This window comes from Malaclemys terrapin, chromosome 6 (genome assembly GCF_027887155.1).
Source record: "Malaclemys terrapin pileata isolate rMalTer1 chromosome 6, rMalTer1.hap1, whole genome shotgun sequence".
Taxonomy (NCBI): domain Eukaryota; kingdom Metazoa; phylum Chordata; order Testudines; family Emydidae; genus Malaclemys; species Malaclemys terrapin.
The window spans coordinates 111,418,093-111,438,098 of record NC_071510.1 but is presented as its reverse complement, the minus strand read 5'-3'; the positions used below and the strand labels follow the sequence as shown (position 1 = coordinate 111,438,098).

The 20,006-nt window shown below is 40.4% G+C and overlaps 1 protein-coding gene and 1 non-coding gene across 4 annotated transcripts in view; both read right to left on the bottom strand.

Annotated features, from left to right (window-relative positions):
• Positions 1-18,287, bottom strand: part of ZFR (zinc finger RNA binding protein) — a 53,541-nt gene extending 35,254 nt beyond the window's left edge. For 2 of the 3 annotated variants that reach the window (XM_054031483.1, XM_054031484.1), the window contains exons 1-2: positions 18,144-18,280; positions 17,883-17,967 (exon numbers count right to left, since the gene is read on the bottom strand). In XM_054031483.1, coding sequence (XP_053887458.1) covers positions 17,883-17,967; positions 18,144-18,180 — 122 coding nt within the window. In that variant the 5' untranslated portion in view covers positions 18,181-18,280. Of the gene's footprint in view, positions 1-17,882; positions 17,968-18,143 lie in introns of all 3 variants that reach the window. The other variant, XM_054031485.1, reaches the window with a different exon arrangement.
• Positions 3,197-3,333, bottom strand: LOC128839904 (small nucleolar RNA SNORA66). Its single transcript, XR_008445557.1, has one exon. It is a non-coding gene; the product is annotated as a small nucleolar RNA SNORA66 (small nucleolar RNA).
• Positions 18,288-20,006: the final 1,719 nt, after the last annotated feature.

Below are 20,006 nucleotides of genomic sequence, written 5' to 3'. Positions count from 1 at the left end.
ACAAAATGGGGGCCCATCTGATAAAGGTAAACCTTTTGGCACTGGCAGACAATCTCTTCATTTCAAAACAGTAAAGAGATCTCAAATAATCAGATTTTGCATGGTATGGAAGTACTATAATAATTCTTTGGGTAGCATATTTGACAACTCACGCACTGCAAAAAGAACTACTACTTCCGTGAAAGCTATTATTGAACTATTCCATCTTGCATGGCATTTTCAGGGCAAAATACAGGATTCCTTTTATGCTACTGGAGTTGTAAGACTAATTACTTCGCCAAAAATATACCACCCCATGTAGGCCTGTTGACTGAACAGTTGAATGAAGGAGAGTGACTTTTAAAATGTTTTAATTAGAAGTCAATGCAAAAATCCCTAAACTCAATAGGGAGAGACTTTTGAAACTAATTTCTGATGAGGGAGTCCCCCCTCCAAATATTGAGATTAGATAGGTAGGCCATTGTATCTAGAAAAAAACTAAGAAAAGATGTACTAACAAAAGGTCTGGTAGCCAAATCAAGTGTACTATAGAAATGAGTGTGAAGAGTCTATCAAGATTCTTCCAATCTTCAGAGAATGCTGTAAGACTCATCTGTTTCCCCAACCTTTGCAGAAGGTGCATGCATGAAGCAGTGTACAGGTAAGTATTAACTAACAAGAGGCAGATATTAACAGTCCAGTGAGAGAAGGACAGTCTCAGAAGGTGCAGTGATTATTTGAAGGGTAGAATCTAATAACTGCTATTGCTCTATTTTGATTTGTAATATATATACAGTGCATTATACAAGACGCCTAAGAGTTTAGGTAGGCTAATTTAAACATATAAATAAATTAGTAAAATAATTATTGCCAAGAAATCAGTACTTATTACAACCCTGAAAAGAAATGGGGGTTACAAAACAAAAGCTAGGAACTTTTATTTGACAAACCGCCCATGCACCAGCATGATTTGTTTCCTGCACGTTCATCCAATAACACTATTAATTACTCACACCACCTACATGAGGATACTATTATCTCTATTTTATAAACTGGGAAATCAAAACAGAGATATTAAATGCTTTGGCTAAAACAGTATACTGAGTCAGTGGCCGAGATGACCATTTGTAATTTTGGGTTTGCTTAGATGCCAGAGAGATAATACCTAGCTAAAGTTTCCAATAGTCAGTCTGGCACTAGCTGCCAAAAACCGTATTACCTCTTGTCTATGGGTATGCTTTCTGCTTCTATAACTTGTCAGTGTTCATGCTTGGTCAAAATTTATCAGGAGAAAAATGCTGTACGATTCTGTCATTTTAATGTCAAAACTGCAGTAAGTCTACATATCAAAATGGCATTCCAATACCAGTGGAAACATAGTAAAATATACTGCCAATTTTGGCAAGTCCAAGTAAATACAGCAGTTATATTTAAAAAAGTCAAACAGAATGTTTAAAACATTGTTTGTTATGATTATTCAGAAACGTAAAGATGTACTAAAAACTCTAATTTTAATAAAATGCCCTTTAGTTATCCTTTTTTAAAGACAATAGTACACATCTTTAAATTAGTTTGCAATGAACATCCAACTGTATGATCAATTAGTTCAAAAATCACAAATCAAATTAAACTAAGGTAAAAAATAAAAAATGCTATCTTTCAAGTGAAGGGGATTCTGAACAGGGAAGTGCAGAGTTAACTATGTGGGATGGGTCTCTACCAGGATAACCTCCTACAGTATTTAGGCACAAGAAAAGTAAGCATTTGGAAAGAACAGAATGAATCTTTTAGCACAGTGAACAATACCCACGCACACAGAATTTATAGGAGAAAAAGTGATATGATAATATAATAAAGGGTGGAATATCACAGAAAAATCCTTTGAAACCTCCTGGCTTTGTTCTTGCTGAATACAGCACTAGATTTATAAGAAGAAATCAAGAAATTACAGAAGAATGCTCCAAGTTATCATATTTAATATATTTCTTATTTTACCAAATGTAATACAGTCCTGAAACTAAAAACACTTTGAGATAGTATTTTGATGCCAGTAATTGCACAGGACACAAAGGAAGAATTAAATAATTGGATGAAGATCTTATTTGTGTTGTAGAAGTTTAAACTTGACGCTCAAAAAACTATAATCTTCACTGAAAATCAGATGCTACAGTCCTTTCAGTAGCTCCAGCAAGTTTATATTTCTGAAAGACAGTCTAGGTTGGTTGGCACTCCCCACTCCTCAAAAATTTTATTTAATCACTAAGAGCCCAACTCTGTTCCATTTAAATCAATGCGGGGATGTGCCACTGACTTAATGATCAAGCCCACATTTTCTTTCAATTCTCCCTCATTGCAATGTTAAGAATCATGGGGGCAAGAAACAGGTCGGAGCCGTTGCTACCACTACTTGAGAATGGTTCCTGCTGCTTCTCAGACAAGTCTACGCTACAAAGTGAACTCGCTTTAAGTTACGTTGACGTACAGCCACCACAGTAATTAAATCTGTTTTGCATGTCCATGCTAACTCCTTCTGTTGGCGGGGTGCATCCTCACCAGGCGTGCTTGCACTGATTTAACTATCAATGTGGGTCACTGGCAGCCCTGACGCCTGGAGCTGACAGCCCGAGCCCTATCGTGGCTTTGGGCTTTCAGCCCTGGTGTGGCTGGAGTCCAGGCTGTCAGCTGGAACAGTCTGATGTAAGCAACACAGCATCTACCCTGACACGGCGTTGACCTAACTACATCGACTTAAGCTCTATGCCTCTTGCGGAGCAGGAGCAGACCAGTCTGGGAGGGGTGGCTTCTGGTGGTAAAAGGTGAGAACTGCTACCCAGAGACATTAGATCGGGCTACAAACAGCTGCCTGTTTATCAATACTGAATTGTGCATGTGGAAATAACAGAGATTTCCTGAATTTGAGAGAAGTTGTTCATGAGATCACAAGCAGCTACTAAAAATAAGCTAAACCATGAAATGCTCAAAAATGTTGAGAGCAGGCAACTCTTGTAGTAAAGCTTAATTATTGTTTAAGTTATACTACAATACCACTGCTCACATACTGGTTAGCATCATACCTATCAAAATAAGGTTTTTCATTTTATCCTTGATTTTTTTTAAATCTCATTTGTAACTAGGAACCAATTTCCCAATCATTAGTGAGAGTTTAGCAAGGTGGATCATAATTTGAAAAATATTTAGTGTTTGGCAAAAACAGTTGTCTTGTAATGGTACAGAATTAACAGCCCTAGTCATGTGATTTCTAAGGCTAATAAGGTTCTATTACCATGCTTACTTTAGCAAACCTGTTCCCCTTGCTTCTGCAACATCATGCAGAGCTAGTGATCGAGTTTGCAAGATTATAGGAAAGTATTCTGAAGTGACAGTTTCTTAGGCAATTTTTAGATGCTTACTGTCAATCATTACAGTCTTAGCATTCTGAAGAACTCACCACACTTCCCTGGAATCTTCAAATCTGGCTCAGTACTCACAAAAATCCCTCTATGGTTCTTTTTTTCAGTTTCTTTTACTCTATCACAACTGGTCCCTATCTAATGAGTGTCACACTTTACTGATTCTACCTTTCAGAACTCCCTCCCTGTCATAGGTTATTTTGTTGTTCATATGGATATAACCCACAAGATGTGCATTAACAAGATATGGTGCACACTGTGGGTATATTGTAATCAACCACCCCACAAAACCACCAATAACCTAATGCCACACACACTGGCATGGCTCATTTATCATTGATATGATTACCCACACTTTCCTGCATGTGAAATACAAATGGACATCTTAAAGTTCCAAGAAAGTAAAAAAAAAAAAAAAAAGGCACTGGGTAATTCTGCAGAACCTCAAATGGCTTTGATTCTCATCCAATCAGGGGAATCTACAGAAGCAATTATCAAAGGAGAACTTCAGTTACACTGCAATTTTGGGTCCAACTTCTTTTCAACCCACTCATTCCTATCTTTTAATTTTTAAGTTCCACACCACAAAAAATTTGATTACTTCTGGGTTATCTACCTTCTGCTCTCTTGGTTTGCTTAAACCCTAGAGTCCCGATCCACAGCAATTTGTCTTTCCAGAGGATACTAGATAAATGGATAAATTTTGTCTCATTTAATTTTAAAGGAACTCACTATCTGAGGGTACTTTAGATCAGTGGTTTTCAAACTTTTTTTCTGGGGACCCAATTTAAGAAAATTGTTGATGCTCACAACTCAAGGGAGCTGGGGATGAGGGGTTTGGGGTGCAGGAGGGGCTCTGGATTTTTTGGGGGGGCACTCTGACCTGGGGCAGGGAATTGGGATGCAGGAGGGGGTCAGGGCTCTGGGCTGGGGGTCTTGGGGTGCAAGAAGGGGTTCCAGGTTTGGGGGGGGCTCAGGGCTGGGGCAAGGGATTGGGGTGCAGACTTACCTCTGGCGGCTCCCAGTTAGCGGCCCAGCCGGGGTGCAAAGGCAGGCTTCCCACCTCTCCTGGCACCGCGGACTGCCTCAAGCGGCCAGCAGCAGGTCCGGCTTCTAGGCACTCGGCTCTCGCCCGCAGGCACCGCTCCCCTACCCCCAGCTCCCACTGGCAGCAAAGTGGCCAATGGGATTTTGGAGCCCGTGCTCACGGTGGGGGCAGCGCGCAGAGCCCCATGGCCCCCCTGCTTAGAAGCCGGACCCACTCCTGGCCAATTCTGGAGTGCAGTGCGTTGTCGGAACAGGTAGGCACTAGCCTGCCTTAGCTGGCCAGTACCGCCAATGGGAATTTTTAGACTAGCCTGCAATGCTGACGAGAGAGACCCAGTGCCTTTCATGCTGTGACCCAGTACTGGGTTGCATCCCAAACTTTGAAAAACGCTGCTTTAGATGCTCTCTATCCATTCCTGTGCCTTGCTCCTATCCCCAGTGGTCATATAGGCAGAGACCAAGCCTGGGGACATTTCCTTCCTTATGTACATGAGCTGTTGCAAAACTTGCCTCCAATGGCTCTGCAAGCAATGTTTGCATTTGATAGATTATAATGTTCCTCCAGAAAGTCACGTATATGTTTTAGACAAATTTTCTTAAGGGCAGGATATCAGGGACTCTCAAAAGGGAGACTTTTTTTTCCAGGAACAAAGTACTCAGGAGAAATGTAGACAGAAGGTCAAACAAGGATGAAAAAATCCTTATTTTCAGTGAGCTCTTTTTACATACAAATAAGACTTATTTCCCATTTAAAAACAAATACTAATTAAAAAACATAGCACCATGTGGAACCAAATTGGCCCCCGTGTAAGTAATCAGCACGGTTGGAATCTTTAGACCCACAGAATAGACCTCTACTACTTGAGTTAACGAGGTATTTGGTAACAGTAGTAAGTAGGCTGTTATACTCTGTGTTGGACCAGCCACTAGAAAGAGAATGACATGCACACTGTAATTCTGGGTTCTATTTCAAGTTTGAGGGGAATGTATTCCAGCCATTACAGACCTTTCTGACCCATCTCCCCCTAGTATGACTATATCTAGCCTCTCTGCTTCTCTCCAAGTCTCCCACACAAAGCCTGTCCCTGTCTCCCTCTACTTACATTGCCCTACTCAGCCTGCACCCCTTAGCTTGCTTTAGTCCAACCCAGCCAATTCCTAACCCTTCAGCCTATGCTGTCAGCCCGTGCCTGTTCACCTCTGTTATCCTCGGCTTCCTCAATCTCCTCCACACTGCCTGCATAATCACACCTGGAGCATTGCAAGCACAGGAGAGATACAATCTCCTTGCTCGCAGTTCTGGTGCTGCAGTGACTCCCAGGAGGAACATTAATAGAAAATGTCATCTATAGCAGCAGTTCTCAAACTTTAGCAATCCGAGGACCCCCATTTTGACTTAATTTTTTTTGCCAACCCCCCCACCCCCATTCCCCCTGCACAGCCCCAGGCCCTGCCCCCATTCCATCCCTTCCTCCAAGGCCCCACCGCATCTCTTCCCAACCCACCCTTCCCCGCCTCTTTCCGCCCCATCCCTGCTGTTCCCTGGTGCACAGGAGGCGCTGGGAGGGGGAGGAGTTGATCAGCGGGGCTCCACAGTCAGCACAAAGAATCTGGGTGGGGATGGAGCATACACAATGCAGATGGAATCTTTGAGGAATAACACTACCAACCTCTAAAAACCTCTACAATTAGTGTCAGTTTGGACAGCGCTATGTTGGCGAGTGACAGTCTCCTGCCAACACAGCTACCACCACTCCTTGGGGGTGGTTTAATTATGCCAGCAGGAGCATACAGCAGCTAAACAGGAGACCTTACAGCAGTGCAGCTGCAAGGTCCATAGTGTAGACATAGCCCAAGTTAAGAATTATTTAGACAAGTTATGTGTCTTCAAGTCAGCAGGGCCAGATGGACTATATTCTAAAATACATGAACTGGCTGAAGAGATCTGAGCCATTAGCAATTATCTCCTGAGAATTCATGGAGGACAGGAGAGATCCCAGAGGATGAATAGGGCAAATATAGTACCTATCTATAAAAAGGATAATAAGGAAAACCCAGGGAATTGTAGACCAAAGTACCCGGAAAGATACAGGAGCACATGATCAATCTGTAAGCACCTAGAAGATAATAAGGTGACGAGCAGCAGTCAACATGGATTTGTCAAGAACAAATCATGTCAATCCAACCCAATATCCTTCACTGACAGGGTAACAAGCCTTGTGGATAGGAGGGAAGCAGATGATGTGATATATCTCAATTTTAGTAAAGCTTTTGATACGGTCTCACATGATTGTCTCATAAATAAACCACAGAGATCGGTCCTGGATCTAGTTCTATTCAATATCTTCATAAATGATTTGGATAACAGCATAGAGAGTAAGCTTATAAATTTTGCAGACAATACCAAGCTGGGAGGGTTTACAAGCACTTTGGAGGACAGGATTAGAATTCAAAATGATCTTGACAAACTGGAGAAATGGGTCTGAAATAAACAGGATGAAAGTCAACAAGGACAAATACAAAGTACACCTCTACCCTGATATAACGTGACCTGATATAACACGAATTCGGATATAACGCGGCAAAGCAGTGCTCCGGGGGGCGGGGCTGCGCACTCCAGTGGATCAAAGCAAGTTCGATATAACACGGTTTCACCTATAACGCGGTATGATTTTTTGGCTCCAGAGTACAGCGTTATATCGAGGTAGAGGTGTACTTCACTTGGAAAGGAACAATCAATTGCACAAATGGGAAATGACTGCCTAGGAAGGAGTACTGCAGAAAAGAATCTGGGGGTTATAGTAGATCACAAACCTAATGAGAATCAACCGTGTAATAATATTGAAAAAAAGCAAACATAATTCTCTGAGATGTATTAGCAGGAGTGTTGTAAGCAAGACACAAGAAGTAATTATTCTTCTCTACTCAGCACTGATTAGGCCTCTACTGTAGTACTGTGTCCAACTCTGGCCACCACACTTTGGGAAAGATGTGGACAAAGTCTAAAGAAAAGCAACAAAAATGATTAGAGGTCTCAAAAACATGACCCATGAGGAAAGATTTAAAAAACTGGTTATGTTTAGTCTGGAGAAGAGAAGACCAAGTGGGGCATAACAGCTGTCAAGTATGTAAGAGGTTGTTATAAAGAGGAGGATGATAAATTGTTCTCCTTATCCACTGTGGACAGGAAAAGAAGTAATGGGCTTAAATTGAGGCAAGGGAGATTTAGGTTAGACAGTAGGAAAAGCTTCCTAACTGTAAAGTAGTTAAGCACTGGAACTAATGGCCTACAAAGGCGGTGGAATCTTTGTCACTGGAGGATTTTAAGAACAGGTTAGACAAACATCTGTCAGGGATGGAACAGATAATACTTAATCCTGCCTCAGTGAAGGGGACTGGATTAAATGACCTACTGAAGTCACTTCTAGTCCTATATTTCTATGATCTCTGACTACTTTGCTGGGTTGGAGCGTCTGTGATTTTGCTAACTGTTAATAAAAATTAGAGCGGTCAATTAATGGCAGTTAACTCACATGATCAACAAAAAATGAATCATCGCTAACCACACTGTTAAACAATAGAATATCAATTGAAATTTATTAAATATTTTGGATGTTTATTTTCAAATATATCTATTTCAATTACAACACAGAATACAAAGTATACAGTACTCACTTTATATCTGCAGTGCTATAGTGCAATCTCTTCATCATGAAAGTGCAACTTACAAATGTAGGTTTTTTTGTTACGTAACTGCACTCAAAAACAAAACAATGTAAAAGTTTAAAGCCTACAAATCCAGTAGTTATCAGTTTAATATCTGATATGTTCTTTATTTCTTGTTCAGCCAACCACTAACACAAACAAGTTTGTTTACATTTACGGGAGATAATGCTACCCACTTCTTATTTACGTCACCAGAAAGTAAGAACAGGCGTTCGTATGACACTGTTTTAGCTGGCGTCGCAAGATATTTACGTGCCACATGTGCTAAAGAGTCATATACCTCTTCATGCTTTGGCCATCATTTCAGAGGACATGCTTCCACGCTGATGATGCTTGTAAAAAAAAGAATGCATTAATTAAATTTGTGACTGAACTCCTTGGGGAAGAATTGTATGTCTCCTGCTATTTTGCCCGCATCCTGCCATAGATATGTTATAGCAGTCTCAGATGACGAACCAGCACATGTTGCTCATTTTAAGAACACTTTCACTGCAGATTTGACAAAATGCAAAGAAGATACCAATATGAAATTTCTAAAGATAGCTACAGCACTCAATCCAAGATTTAAGAATCTGAAGTACCTTCCAAAATCTGAGAGGGATGAGCTGTGGTTTTAAAAGATCAGCACTCCGATGCGGAAACTACAGAACCTGAACCACCAAAAAAGAAAATCTACCTTCTGCTGGTAACATCTGACTCAGATGATGAAAATGAACATGCGTTGGTCTGCACTGTTTTGGATGGTTATCAAGCAGAACCCGTCATCAGCATGGACGCATGTCCTCTGGAATGGTGGTTGAAGCATGAAGGGATATATGAATCTTTAGCGCATTTGGCAAGTAAATATCTTGTGATGCCGGCTACAACAATGCCATGAAAACCCCTGTTCTCACTTTCAAGTGACATTGTAAACAAGAAGCAGGCAGCATTATCTCCTGCAAATGTAAACAAACTTGTCTGTCTGAGCGATAAGCTGAACAAGAAGTAGGACTGAGTGGAGTTGTAGGCTTTAAAGTTTCACATTGTTTTGTTTTTGAATACAGAGGTTTTTTTTTTTAACATAATTCTACATTCGTAAGTTCAACTTTCATGATAAAGAGATTGCACTACATTACTTGTTTTAGGTTAATTGAATTTCTTTTGTTTTTTACAGTGCAAATATTTGTAATAAAAATAAATATAAAGTGAGCACTGTACACTTTGTATTCTGCACAGTAATTGAAATCAATATATTTGAAAATGTAGAAAACATCCAAAAATATTTAAATAAATGGTATTTATTATTAACAGCACAATTAATTTTTTTAATTGTTAATAAGAGCCCTAATAAAAATATTAGAAAGTCAAGAGGCCTTTCCTAACGGAGAGTGTCTCTGCTGTTGACATTGGAATCCTCATAGTGACTCCAATACTTCTGGCTCTGATCTTGGGGTGGAACCCTGCCAAACCACAGAATGGTAAATTGAGGTTTCTGATTAACAACATATAATCAATAGATCAGTCAACAAAATGGGGCTAGAGCAAAGGTTATTTTTATATTTCTATATTGAAACGACTATAGGAAGAATTGTCAGTGGCTTACCAGACAATGGCCTACTATAACCTTGCCCCGTTTTCTTCCCTGATATTGGCCTTACCTGAAAGTAAACTGTGGACTTCCTGCAGCACAAAAGCAGGTCTTTTAGGGTTAGAAAGTACTGTGGTTTATTAAATATTGTTAATGACAATGTTAATGCAACGTTTCATGTCTTGGAAAGTCTCTGACCTGATTGGTCAGAAAACAAATTTTTGGGAAGCAAGCTCTGAAGAGTCTTTGATGGCTACATTTAAGGAATCTATGAACTAACTGGGTAGAATACACATTAGTAAACTTATTTAAATCTGCAGCAATTACCAGAAAAGCAGCACACTTTTCAGAAAGAATATGGTCTATATACTATTTCTGTGAGAGGATTAACTTTTACCACATTGTATCTAATGTGTGCTTGCATACAATAAACTTTAGTGTTGCTGTTACTCCCTTTGTCTACAATTCTGAGCACTGAAAGAGCTCTTATCAAACTAAAGGCAATCAAAAGATTGAATTATTTCTTGCCATTTTAATCTTATGGAAATACTATTTCGCTTTATAATTAAGGTTGGGACTAAGTAAATTTTGACTCTACCCAAACTCCCTCAGACAACAGGACTTCCAAAATAAGTCTCATATAGGTGCTCTCCTGCAAGGAGGAAGAGGAAATTCCTCTTGGAAACAGTCACTAAATGTACTATATATGAGTTAACGTTTGATAGCTGTTGATTAATAATGTTGATGCATTATAGCAGAAGTGACTGTTTTCTATGCTATAAAAACACCCCCAACATTTGAAAAGGTACTACATTTTGGAAAAAAAATGAGAGACCCTTTGTTCTACTCTGAGGATGACCAAGTTCAGCTGTATTTCCAAGGGTAGGCCTAAAGAAATATAGGAAATATCATACTGGATCAAACCCACCATCCAACTAGTCCAGTATCCTGTCTGCCACACTAACACCAGATGCCTTGGAGGAATGTCCAAGAACTACCTACATAGATGTGGAATAATCTGTCCCCCCATGAAAATCTCATCTTAACCCCCAACAGTTAAGAGACTGGTTTAAACCCTGACATATGAAGTGTTTCTCTCTTCCAAAATGTTATTTATTATAACTCCTCCAGATCTTCTTATAGTTTATATAAATGCCCAATCCTCCTTTGAATTTTGCTATATTCTTGGTCTCAATGACATTCTGTAGCAATGAGTTCCACAGTCTAATTAGGCATTGAATGAAAAGGTGTTTCCTTTCATCAGTTTTCCCACCTTTTAATTGAATACCTCGTTCTTGTAGTATGAGAGGGGAAAAATAGAAGCTCCCACTGTCTCCTCTTTACCATTCATTATTTTGCATAATTTTATCATGTCCCCTCTTAGTGATCACCTTTCAAATGTATGAATCCCAATTTTTATGAGCTTTTCTATGCTCCTAATTATTCTTGTTGCCCTTTTCTAAATCACATTTTATTCTGTAATTCTTTTTTAGATGGAATGACCACTAATGCACGTTGTACGCCAGATGAAGGCAAACCACTGATTTTAGCACAATATTTTCTCAATCCCATTCTTTATGCATCCTAATAGATTTCCTTTTTGACTGCAGCTGCACACAGTGGAGAACTCAATGATGAGATCTCCTTCCTAGACAGTCACTGATTTTATGAAAGAATCTTTTGCCAGTAGTGGTATTTGATACCATACCATGACTGCCCAGGACAAAAGGAAAAACAATGGCTACTCTGTGGTACTCTGCCTAGTAGATGCATCACATTTTATTTTACAATTTTTTTTAAATTAAGAATTTATATGAACAAAATAAAAACAACTCCAAAGATACTTCCTGTTTGGCAATGATACTGAAAACCGCAGCCTTACCGTACGGTGCAAGAGCCTCCATCAATATGAAAAATTCCAATCAATTTGGTCAGACATTCTATATTTCCTGTCCCAAAGTATGGTGTAGTTTTTTTCTGGGCACCATTAAGTTATTTCACCCTAGAATTAAACTCTAACTTTAGTAAGCTGTTTCTATGGGAAAAAATTTATTCTAAAAAGAAAAAAAGTTTATGTGCCCAACCCTCAAAAATAACCCTATTTTTCAAACCTGTAAGTAGTGAGTCATGATTTTTCAATCCCAAATTTGATAAAATGCAAACAAGATACCAATGTGTAATTTCTCAAGACAGACTATAAACCCACAAACTCACATACACATAGATGCTTGCAAGCAGTATGGTTTAGAACAAAGCTAGATTTAAATAAAAGTTATTCGTAATGATCATTATTAACTGGAACATCATCAGTCAAGACACTATAATGGACTACACATGGATTTATGCACTGAAAACTTGATGCACTAAACTACCTTACTGACATTACTATTAGACATAGATGTTCTTGCCCCAGAAAACTACAGAATAAGAGAGAAAAAACTCTTGCACTGAAGTTGCTTGCTCAGCTAAAGTCTAAACTTTGCTAGGCAGGCACCTTCTGTCATGAGACTCCCGCCCTTTAGCTCATTGTCCAGACCTCAATAGAAATCTGACAAAGTTCTCAAATCTCTAAAAGATATCTGTGCATTGATACATGCACCCCTGCAAAACTTTAACAGTTAAAGTGCACAAGAAGACTCCAATGAGGTATAACAGTGTGTGTGGATCTGTACGCCAGAGTGACGTAGACTGAAGGGTGGATGACAAGGAGCCCCCCCTTCTCAAAACACTTCATCTCCTTTATGTCTTCATTGACAAAGAGTTGAGAAATTTTTATTTATTCATTTTTAATTAACCCAAGGTAAGTCATGCAAGATAGCTAACCTCAAGCAAAATCCCAGTAGAGACAAGGCACCTGTAATTTTTAAACACAAGGTAGCTAGGAAAGATCAACACTATACTTCCTCTGCCCATGTCAAGCCTTCTCCTAGTTTACCTTGCAGTAAATAACTACAGGTGCCTTGTCTCTATAAAGATTTTACGGAAGGAAAGCCAATGTGCATTAGTTATTCCACCATAAAAACATAATATTTTTCTTTAAAGCAGTGAAGTCAAAGCCTAAGGGCATTTCTTCACTACAGAGCTAACCTGAGTTCTTACTCAGGTGGTGCCCCTAACAATCATAGAATATCAGGGTTGGAAGGGACCTCGGGAGGTCATCTAGTCCAACCCCCTGCCCAAAGCAGGACTAATCCCCAGACAGATTTTTGCCCCAGATCCCTAAACGGCCCCCTCAAGGATTGAACACTTAACCTTGGGTTTAGCAGGCCAATGCTCAAACCACTGAGCCACTTTTGTCCACCCACAAAAACCTCTGGCTGACATTTACTGTTACTTTCAACCTGAGCTAGCTGGCCCATTTAGGGCTGTAGGTTAGAGCCCTAAGTGCAGCACTTCACAGCTTCCTCAATGTTTTGTGGCGGAAGCTGAACCCAGACAAGACAGAGGTAATGCTAGCGAGAAGAGGGAAATATGGAGGAGACTTCTCCAATACAACAACCCAATCCATCCAAGGCACTTGATGTCAGATTGTTAAATTATTCTATAGCCTTAGGGTCTTGTAGATTCTGCTCTGCACTTGGACACTGAAATAGTCACAGTGGCAAAAGACTCTCTTCCATCTGTGGCTCACCAGAAGATCTCACCCAATTCTGGCTACAGTTGTTAAGCCCAGCACAGATCACTGCAATTGTTTTTTATCTAAAAATGAGAAACTCTGAGAAAGATCAGATTACCAGTTCACTACTCGCTGCACTGAGAGAATATAGTCCTGTTCAAGGTCACTGAACTAGTCCTAGTTTGAAAAATTGCCTCTCTCTCTGTAGCTATGACCTCTTTTACTGAAACAGTGAAACTGTCAACCAACAGTGGGAGATGCAAGATGTTCACAGAAGCCAGACAAAGACTTTGGAACTTACTGCCAGATTAAATAAGGAAGACCACTAACTTCATCATATTTGGAGCCAAATGAAAACCTCACCTCTTTGCCTAAGCTTTCCCTCAATAGTACACTCTCACATACCAACACACTCTCACTTCTACAGTTAGTAGTAATTAAAACAAGAATCTAACATTGCCTCTTGTCAGCAGGGAAGTGATTATGCTATTGTCATTTATACTCAACACAATCAGATACAATGGTGATAGGTGCCAATATAAGAACCTAGGCAAATAGTGGATCAGGGAGCTCAGGGCCACCAAAGGGAAGGATTACTTCACAAGGTACCATATGTACTTATGAACTCCCAACATATCCCATCACAGTTTATTTTATTTACATAATAATATTTCTTTAAATGTTGAAAGAGTTATGTTGCAAAATCAAAGTCTGTAAAGTGAATTTGTGTGTGTCAATACCATTAACAGAATGTACAAACTATAAAGGTAATGGAGTATTTATAGCAGTTACCTTAATTGGTCATTTCAATAATGTAATGTTTTTCCCCTGTAGACTGTAATGTTACAACTATATAGTTTGCGTAAATGGTTTTGAATGAAGGCTATATAGAAATGACTGATAGGCAGTAGGAAATTATACATAGTGGTGTAAGAGTGAAGGAAATAACACTTCTACTCCATTATTTGTGTGTGTGAAATGTGGGCACTTTGCCCATTTCCTTATCTGCCTTCAGTTTACAAATTTGTACAAATGTACAAATGCAGCTGGTTTACGTATTACATGTTCAAAATCTTACTTCATCTCCTACTTATCAACTAAGGGACTTCCATGCCTTTTTAACCACCTAATCAGTTCAGGGCACTGTGCTTCCATAGTTTTATGTGTAAGAGATGTTATGAACAGCTGCACAACACAGTAATCTTGAATTACCTGAACTCAGGCCCTCACTCCTAAAAAGACTCTTACTTCACCTTCTACATTTGTATTTTTTAAAAATAAATATGTATTCATTTTAGATTTTTTTACAATACTTTTGATTCACCCGTCATACAAAGAATGTGAATATTTAGTTATGAAATCAAGCTAGATTAGGCAGCAAACTAGGTTCATAGCAATACTGATAGCACACAAACAATTTCTATTTCAGTTACATTTTCATCTTCCTCTAACTTTTTGTCAATTTTAATAAACTGAGGAATTACCTAGTTTATTTATACTTTGACAATAGTTCTTATGTAATATATCTATCATTATTCTGTTGCATAACTGTATATTTAATCAGTGTACTTGGGGTGCTAACAGAGTTGGTACTTGGTCTCATTTTAAAAATCTGTTCTGAACTAAAGGAAAAGATACCCCTCAGCACCTGACAAATTTAGAACTATTTAGTCTCTCTCGGGATGAAAAATTATTTTGCTTTGGATGTTTTTAGTGAGAGATTTTAAGTTTTAATTCGTATTTTGAGATATTCAAAAATATAAATTAATTAAGGCTCAGATCCAGGAAAGAAATTCATGCAAAGAGATCCTTGTAGTTTCATCCATGTCCAGTGAAGTCAATGGGACTTCACATTATCATAAAGTATAGCCCATGTGGATCTTTTTCCAGGATCTAGCCTTAATGTTGTCCCAACTGGTCAGAGTTTTGAGTATTTATTTGTAAAGAGTTGGAAGGGTCTGACTTATGTCTGCATGAAAGATTATGTAATTATGTGTTTGACGTATATTAGTGGGATAGGCATTTTGGTACTTACTACAAAAATTAGCTACATTAGTGCACCTTTAATATGGGATGGGCCACTTTTTATATGTCCAAATAGAGTATTGATGCAAACCAGGTAACAAAGCATTTAGTCATAACTGCTACAGGTGTAATCAGTTGAAGTCTTACATTTCAAATCTGCGAGTTAGTCTTCAACAATTCATGATTTTGTCCATCTTTATTTAAGACCTGCTGATATGTCCTCTGCCCAGGTATTAAATCCTGTACCTTCACAGCAACAGACTATTTACAAATAGTAAGTAGATTTATTCTCTCTGTAATTTCCGTAACCCTAGTTTTTGAAGTCTTATCCTCCACTGACGCAAACTTTATTTTTTGTGTGTTTCAGAGATATACTTAAGATAAATTGGAACATTTTGAATGAGGGTACTCAGCCATGTAGGGTTATTTTTTATTTTAGTATAAAGGGCATGTTAGTACTTTTGCTGAATTGCCCTTCACCACCTTGTCTTTTTCCAATATTGCACAGTGACACATACAGTTCTAGAAATAAATTACTATGGACCTACTGAGTCTTACACACTTGGGAAGTAAAGTCCCTTGTAAGAGATTCATTTTTAGGCAAGTTTTTTTTGGAATCTCTTCCTCTTGTAATGGATTTTTGGTTTTGGCTGTGTTTTTCCAACAAAACATTTACAGTCTTTTTCTCTTAATCTGTCTTGTATACAAAGGGTATGTTGAATACTGCTTACTTTATCTCATTTCACATCTACATTTGTAAAATCTAACTCATTTAGCAGAAGGAGATTCCTGCACTAATGTATCTATGAAACAATATCTTGCATTTGCGAAGGAAACACAATAATCAACTAGGACAGTTCTATCACTAATTCCTACGATTCTATTTAGAATTAATTACAGAATCAATTTTTAAAGTCTCATCCTCTTGCAATGAAGGACTTTTACTGTGTGCTTCAATGGGAAATTCCAAACCTCAGCCTTTCAAGTTATCATCTTGTCAACTATGCAAGTTCCCCCCGACCCAATATAAAGAGAATATTAATTATTTTGTGTCAGTCTACAATTCAAAACTGTAGAATTCAGTAATTTGGGATTCATTTTAAAAAACAAATTTTGTTTTGTGTTAGAATAGTGTTTGTTGTTCAGAGTTAAGAGAAGTGTTTACACTTTTTCTTCCAGGTGGTGAAGGATTTTCTCTCAGGAAGTCATTTACAAATATGACAGTCATTGTTAAATGCCATGTATGCTTACTGTGCATACATAATAACCGGCAGACCTATCAAATCTCACTCACTTAGGGAGGGAGGTTCTTTGCATTAAGAGCCAGTTATCTCACATTTTATGTTTAATTCTGTACTTCCAGGAGAGAATGGAAGCAATCATCTCTAAATTTCCAATATCCATTATTCTATTTTGAGTTATTTTAAGAGTACTTTTCAGTGTCTCTCCATGTGATAGATTTTGGTAAACAAGCACCATAGATGTTGAATGATCTCAAGGTTCCTTTTAAAAATAAACCTTCCCCAAATTATTGGTTAGGCAAATAGTTATATTATTAGGAAATAGCTAATCTATATGAACACGATCGTATTAGCATCAGATTATCTCAACCCCTCTCAGCTATTAGTTAACAACAAGACATAGGTGAATAAAACAGACTCCTAAAGGGAGGGCCTGCACAGCTCTTAATAAAAATTGGTTTTGTCCCCTGATTAGGTCCAGTAGGTGCTGCTGTAATACAAACAACCCCAACCCCTCAGATCACATACCAGATTCTGCCACTATAAGCAGACAGTGCTGACAAAGAAGTCTTAGCTAAAAGATCAGGCGACATAATTTTAACTATGGACATGTTAATGCTTTATTGAAGTACTTTCTTCCCCTTATCTGTAAGCAGTATGTACAGTTATACTCTAAACTCCACTACAGGAACTTCAAGTCTCACATATTTGAGTAGAGACCTTCAGTACGAATGGATTTTAACGGCCTTGCCTCTCTACCCCTTCTGCAAAGGAGGATTTTTTTCCGGAGCGCATTTCTGTGGAAAATACACACCCCTCCACCCCATGTTCCTGGTGCTTTAAACTCTCCTTCATTCACCCGCTCACCCCGAGGGGGAAGAGGCGATTCTGCCGCGTAACAAAGACTCTCCCATCATGTGTGCGTCGGGGGCGGGGGGGATAAAATCCCCTCTATCGAGGAGGGTGTGAAAGGAGGAGGCAGCTCTGTTTCCCTGGCGTCGCAGACTGAGTGGCCATTTTAATTTAAGGGCCTAGAGATCTGCTGTTCCTCCTCCGCACGGAGCCCAGCTCCGCTCCGCCCACCACCGGATCGGGGAGGCCCCGGCCCTGCCGCACACGGCGGAGGAACGCCAGGCCCATGGGAGAAGCCCCCCATGGGGTGCGAGCGTGGGCGAGGGGCTCCGGCTGGGCGCACGCACGCGGGGGCCGGGGGCCAGGCGCGGACCCACACGAGCGGGCAGAGGGAGGCGAAGGGCGGGGCGCTCGGTTACCTATACTGGGCAGCAGCCCCGCTATGGGTGAATCCAAAGTAGTTGCCGGTGGCCATTTTGGCATCTTCCCCCAGCCGGCTGGGCACTGCGGCGGCGAGGCAGCGGCGACGGTCGGGGCCATGGCGGGAGGCCCGGCGGCGAGGGGGAGGGGGGAGAAAGAGAGAGAGCGAGCGAGATCAGACACGGCGCCTCAGGCAGCCCCCGCGCGCGGCCCGCAGCCGCTGTCCCCCTCCCCCGCCCCACCCGAGTGGTGTTACTCACCATAGGTGAAGGAAACTACCGGGCATATGGGAATCATGAGTCCTGGCTGGCAGCAGTGGCGGCGGCCGCTGAACTCTCAACTCTCACCCCCTCCCTCCTCACCGCCGCGCTCGCTCTCTCTCTCTCCCTTCCCCCCACCCACCTACGGCCTCAACAACGACGAAGTGATGTGCGAGCAGGCCCGGGTGATGCGCATGCGCCGGATGGGCACTAGGGGCTGATGGGAGATGTAGTCCCCGTTCATCCTGCCATCGCGCGCGATGTCGTAGCTGACTCGCGGGCGTTGGGGAAGGCTGCCGCAGTGAGAATGCATGCGCGGGATGGGCAGCGGATGATGGGAAATGTAGTTTCTCCCCTTCCGCCACTATCCCGGAGTCAGAAGACGTAAAGAAGCCTATAAAGAAGCCATTGACGTATTGCCTATAATCATGCATATGCACTTTCAGCCCTTTCTTCTGGGGAAAACATGTTCATTTGTTTTGCACCGACATTATTTTATATATCATTGAATGTATCAGTAGTTCCATTACAACTATCTTTGTACAAGTGCACATCTATACAGTTACACATTATATACAAAAAGAAGAACAGGAGTACTTGTGGCACCTTAGAGACTAACAAATTTATTAGAGCATAAGCTTTCGTGGACTACAGCCCACTTCTTCGGATGCATATAGAATGGAACATATATTGAGGAGATATATATACACACATACAGAGAGCATAAACAGGTGGGAGTTGTCTTACCAACTCTGAGAGGCCAATTAATTAAGAGAAAAAAAACTTTTGAAGTGATAATCAAGCTAGCCGAGTACAGACAGTGTGATAAGAAGTGTGAGAGTACTTACAAGGGGAGATAGAGTCAACGTTTGTAATGGCTCAGCCATTCCCAGTCCTTATTCAAACCGGAGTTGATTGTGTCTAGTTTGCATATCAATTCTAGCTCTGCAGTCTCTCTTTGGAGTCTGTTTTTGAAGTTTTTCTGTTGTAATATAGCCACCCGCAGGTCTGTCACTGAATGACCAGACAGGTTAAAGTGTTCTCCCACTGGTTTTTGAGTATTTTGATTCCTGATGTCAGATTTGTGTCCATTAATTCTTTTGCGTAGAGACTGTCCGGTTTGGCCAATGTACATGGCAGAGGGGCATTGCTGGCACATGATGGCATATATCACATTGGTAGATGTGCAGGTGAACGAGCCCCTGATGGTATGGCTGATGTGATTAGGTCCTATGATGATGTCACTTGAATAGATATGTGGACAGAGTTGGCATCGGGGTTTGTTACAAGGATAGGTTCCTGGGTTAGTGGTTTTGTTCAGTGATGTGTGGTTGCTGGTGAGTATTTGCTTTCGGTTGGGGGGTTGTCTGTAAGCGAGGACAGGTCTGTCTCCCAAGATCTGTGAGAGTAAAGGATCATCTTTCAGGATAGGTTGTAGATCTCTGATGATGCGCTGGAGAGGTTTTAGTTGGGGGCTGAAGGTGACAGCTAGTGGTGTTCTGTTATTTTCTTTGTTGGGCCTGTCTTGTAGGAGGTGACTTCTGGGTACTCGTCTGGCTCTGTCAATCTGTTTTTTCACTTCAGCAGGTGGGTATTGTAGTTTTAAGAATGCTTGATAGAGATCTTGTAGGTGCTTGTCTCTATCCGAGGGATTGGAGCAAATGCGGTTATATCTTGATTGCTTCCGTCGACGTGCAAAGGCTGAAATTGTGGAAAAGCAACATCACTTGCCACATAACCTCAGCCATGCTGAACACAACGCCATCTACAGCCTCAGAAACAACCCTGACATCATAATCAAAAAGGCTGACAAAGGAGGTGCTGTCGTCATCATGAATAAATTGGAATATGACCAGGAGGCTG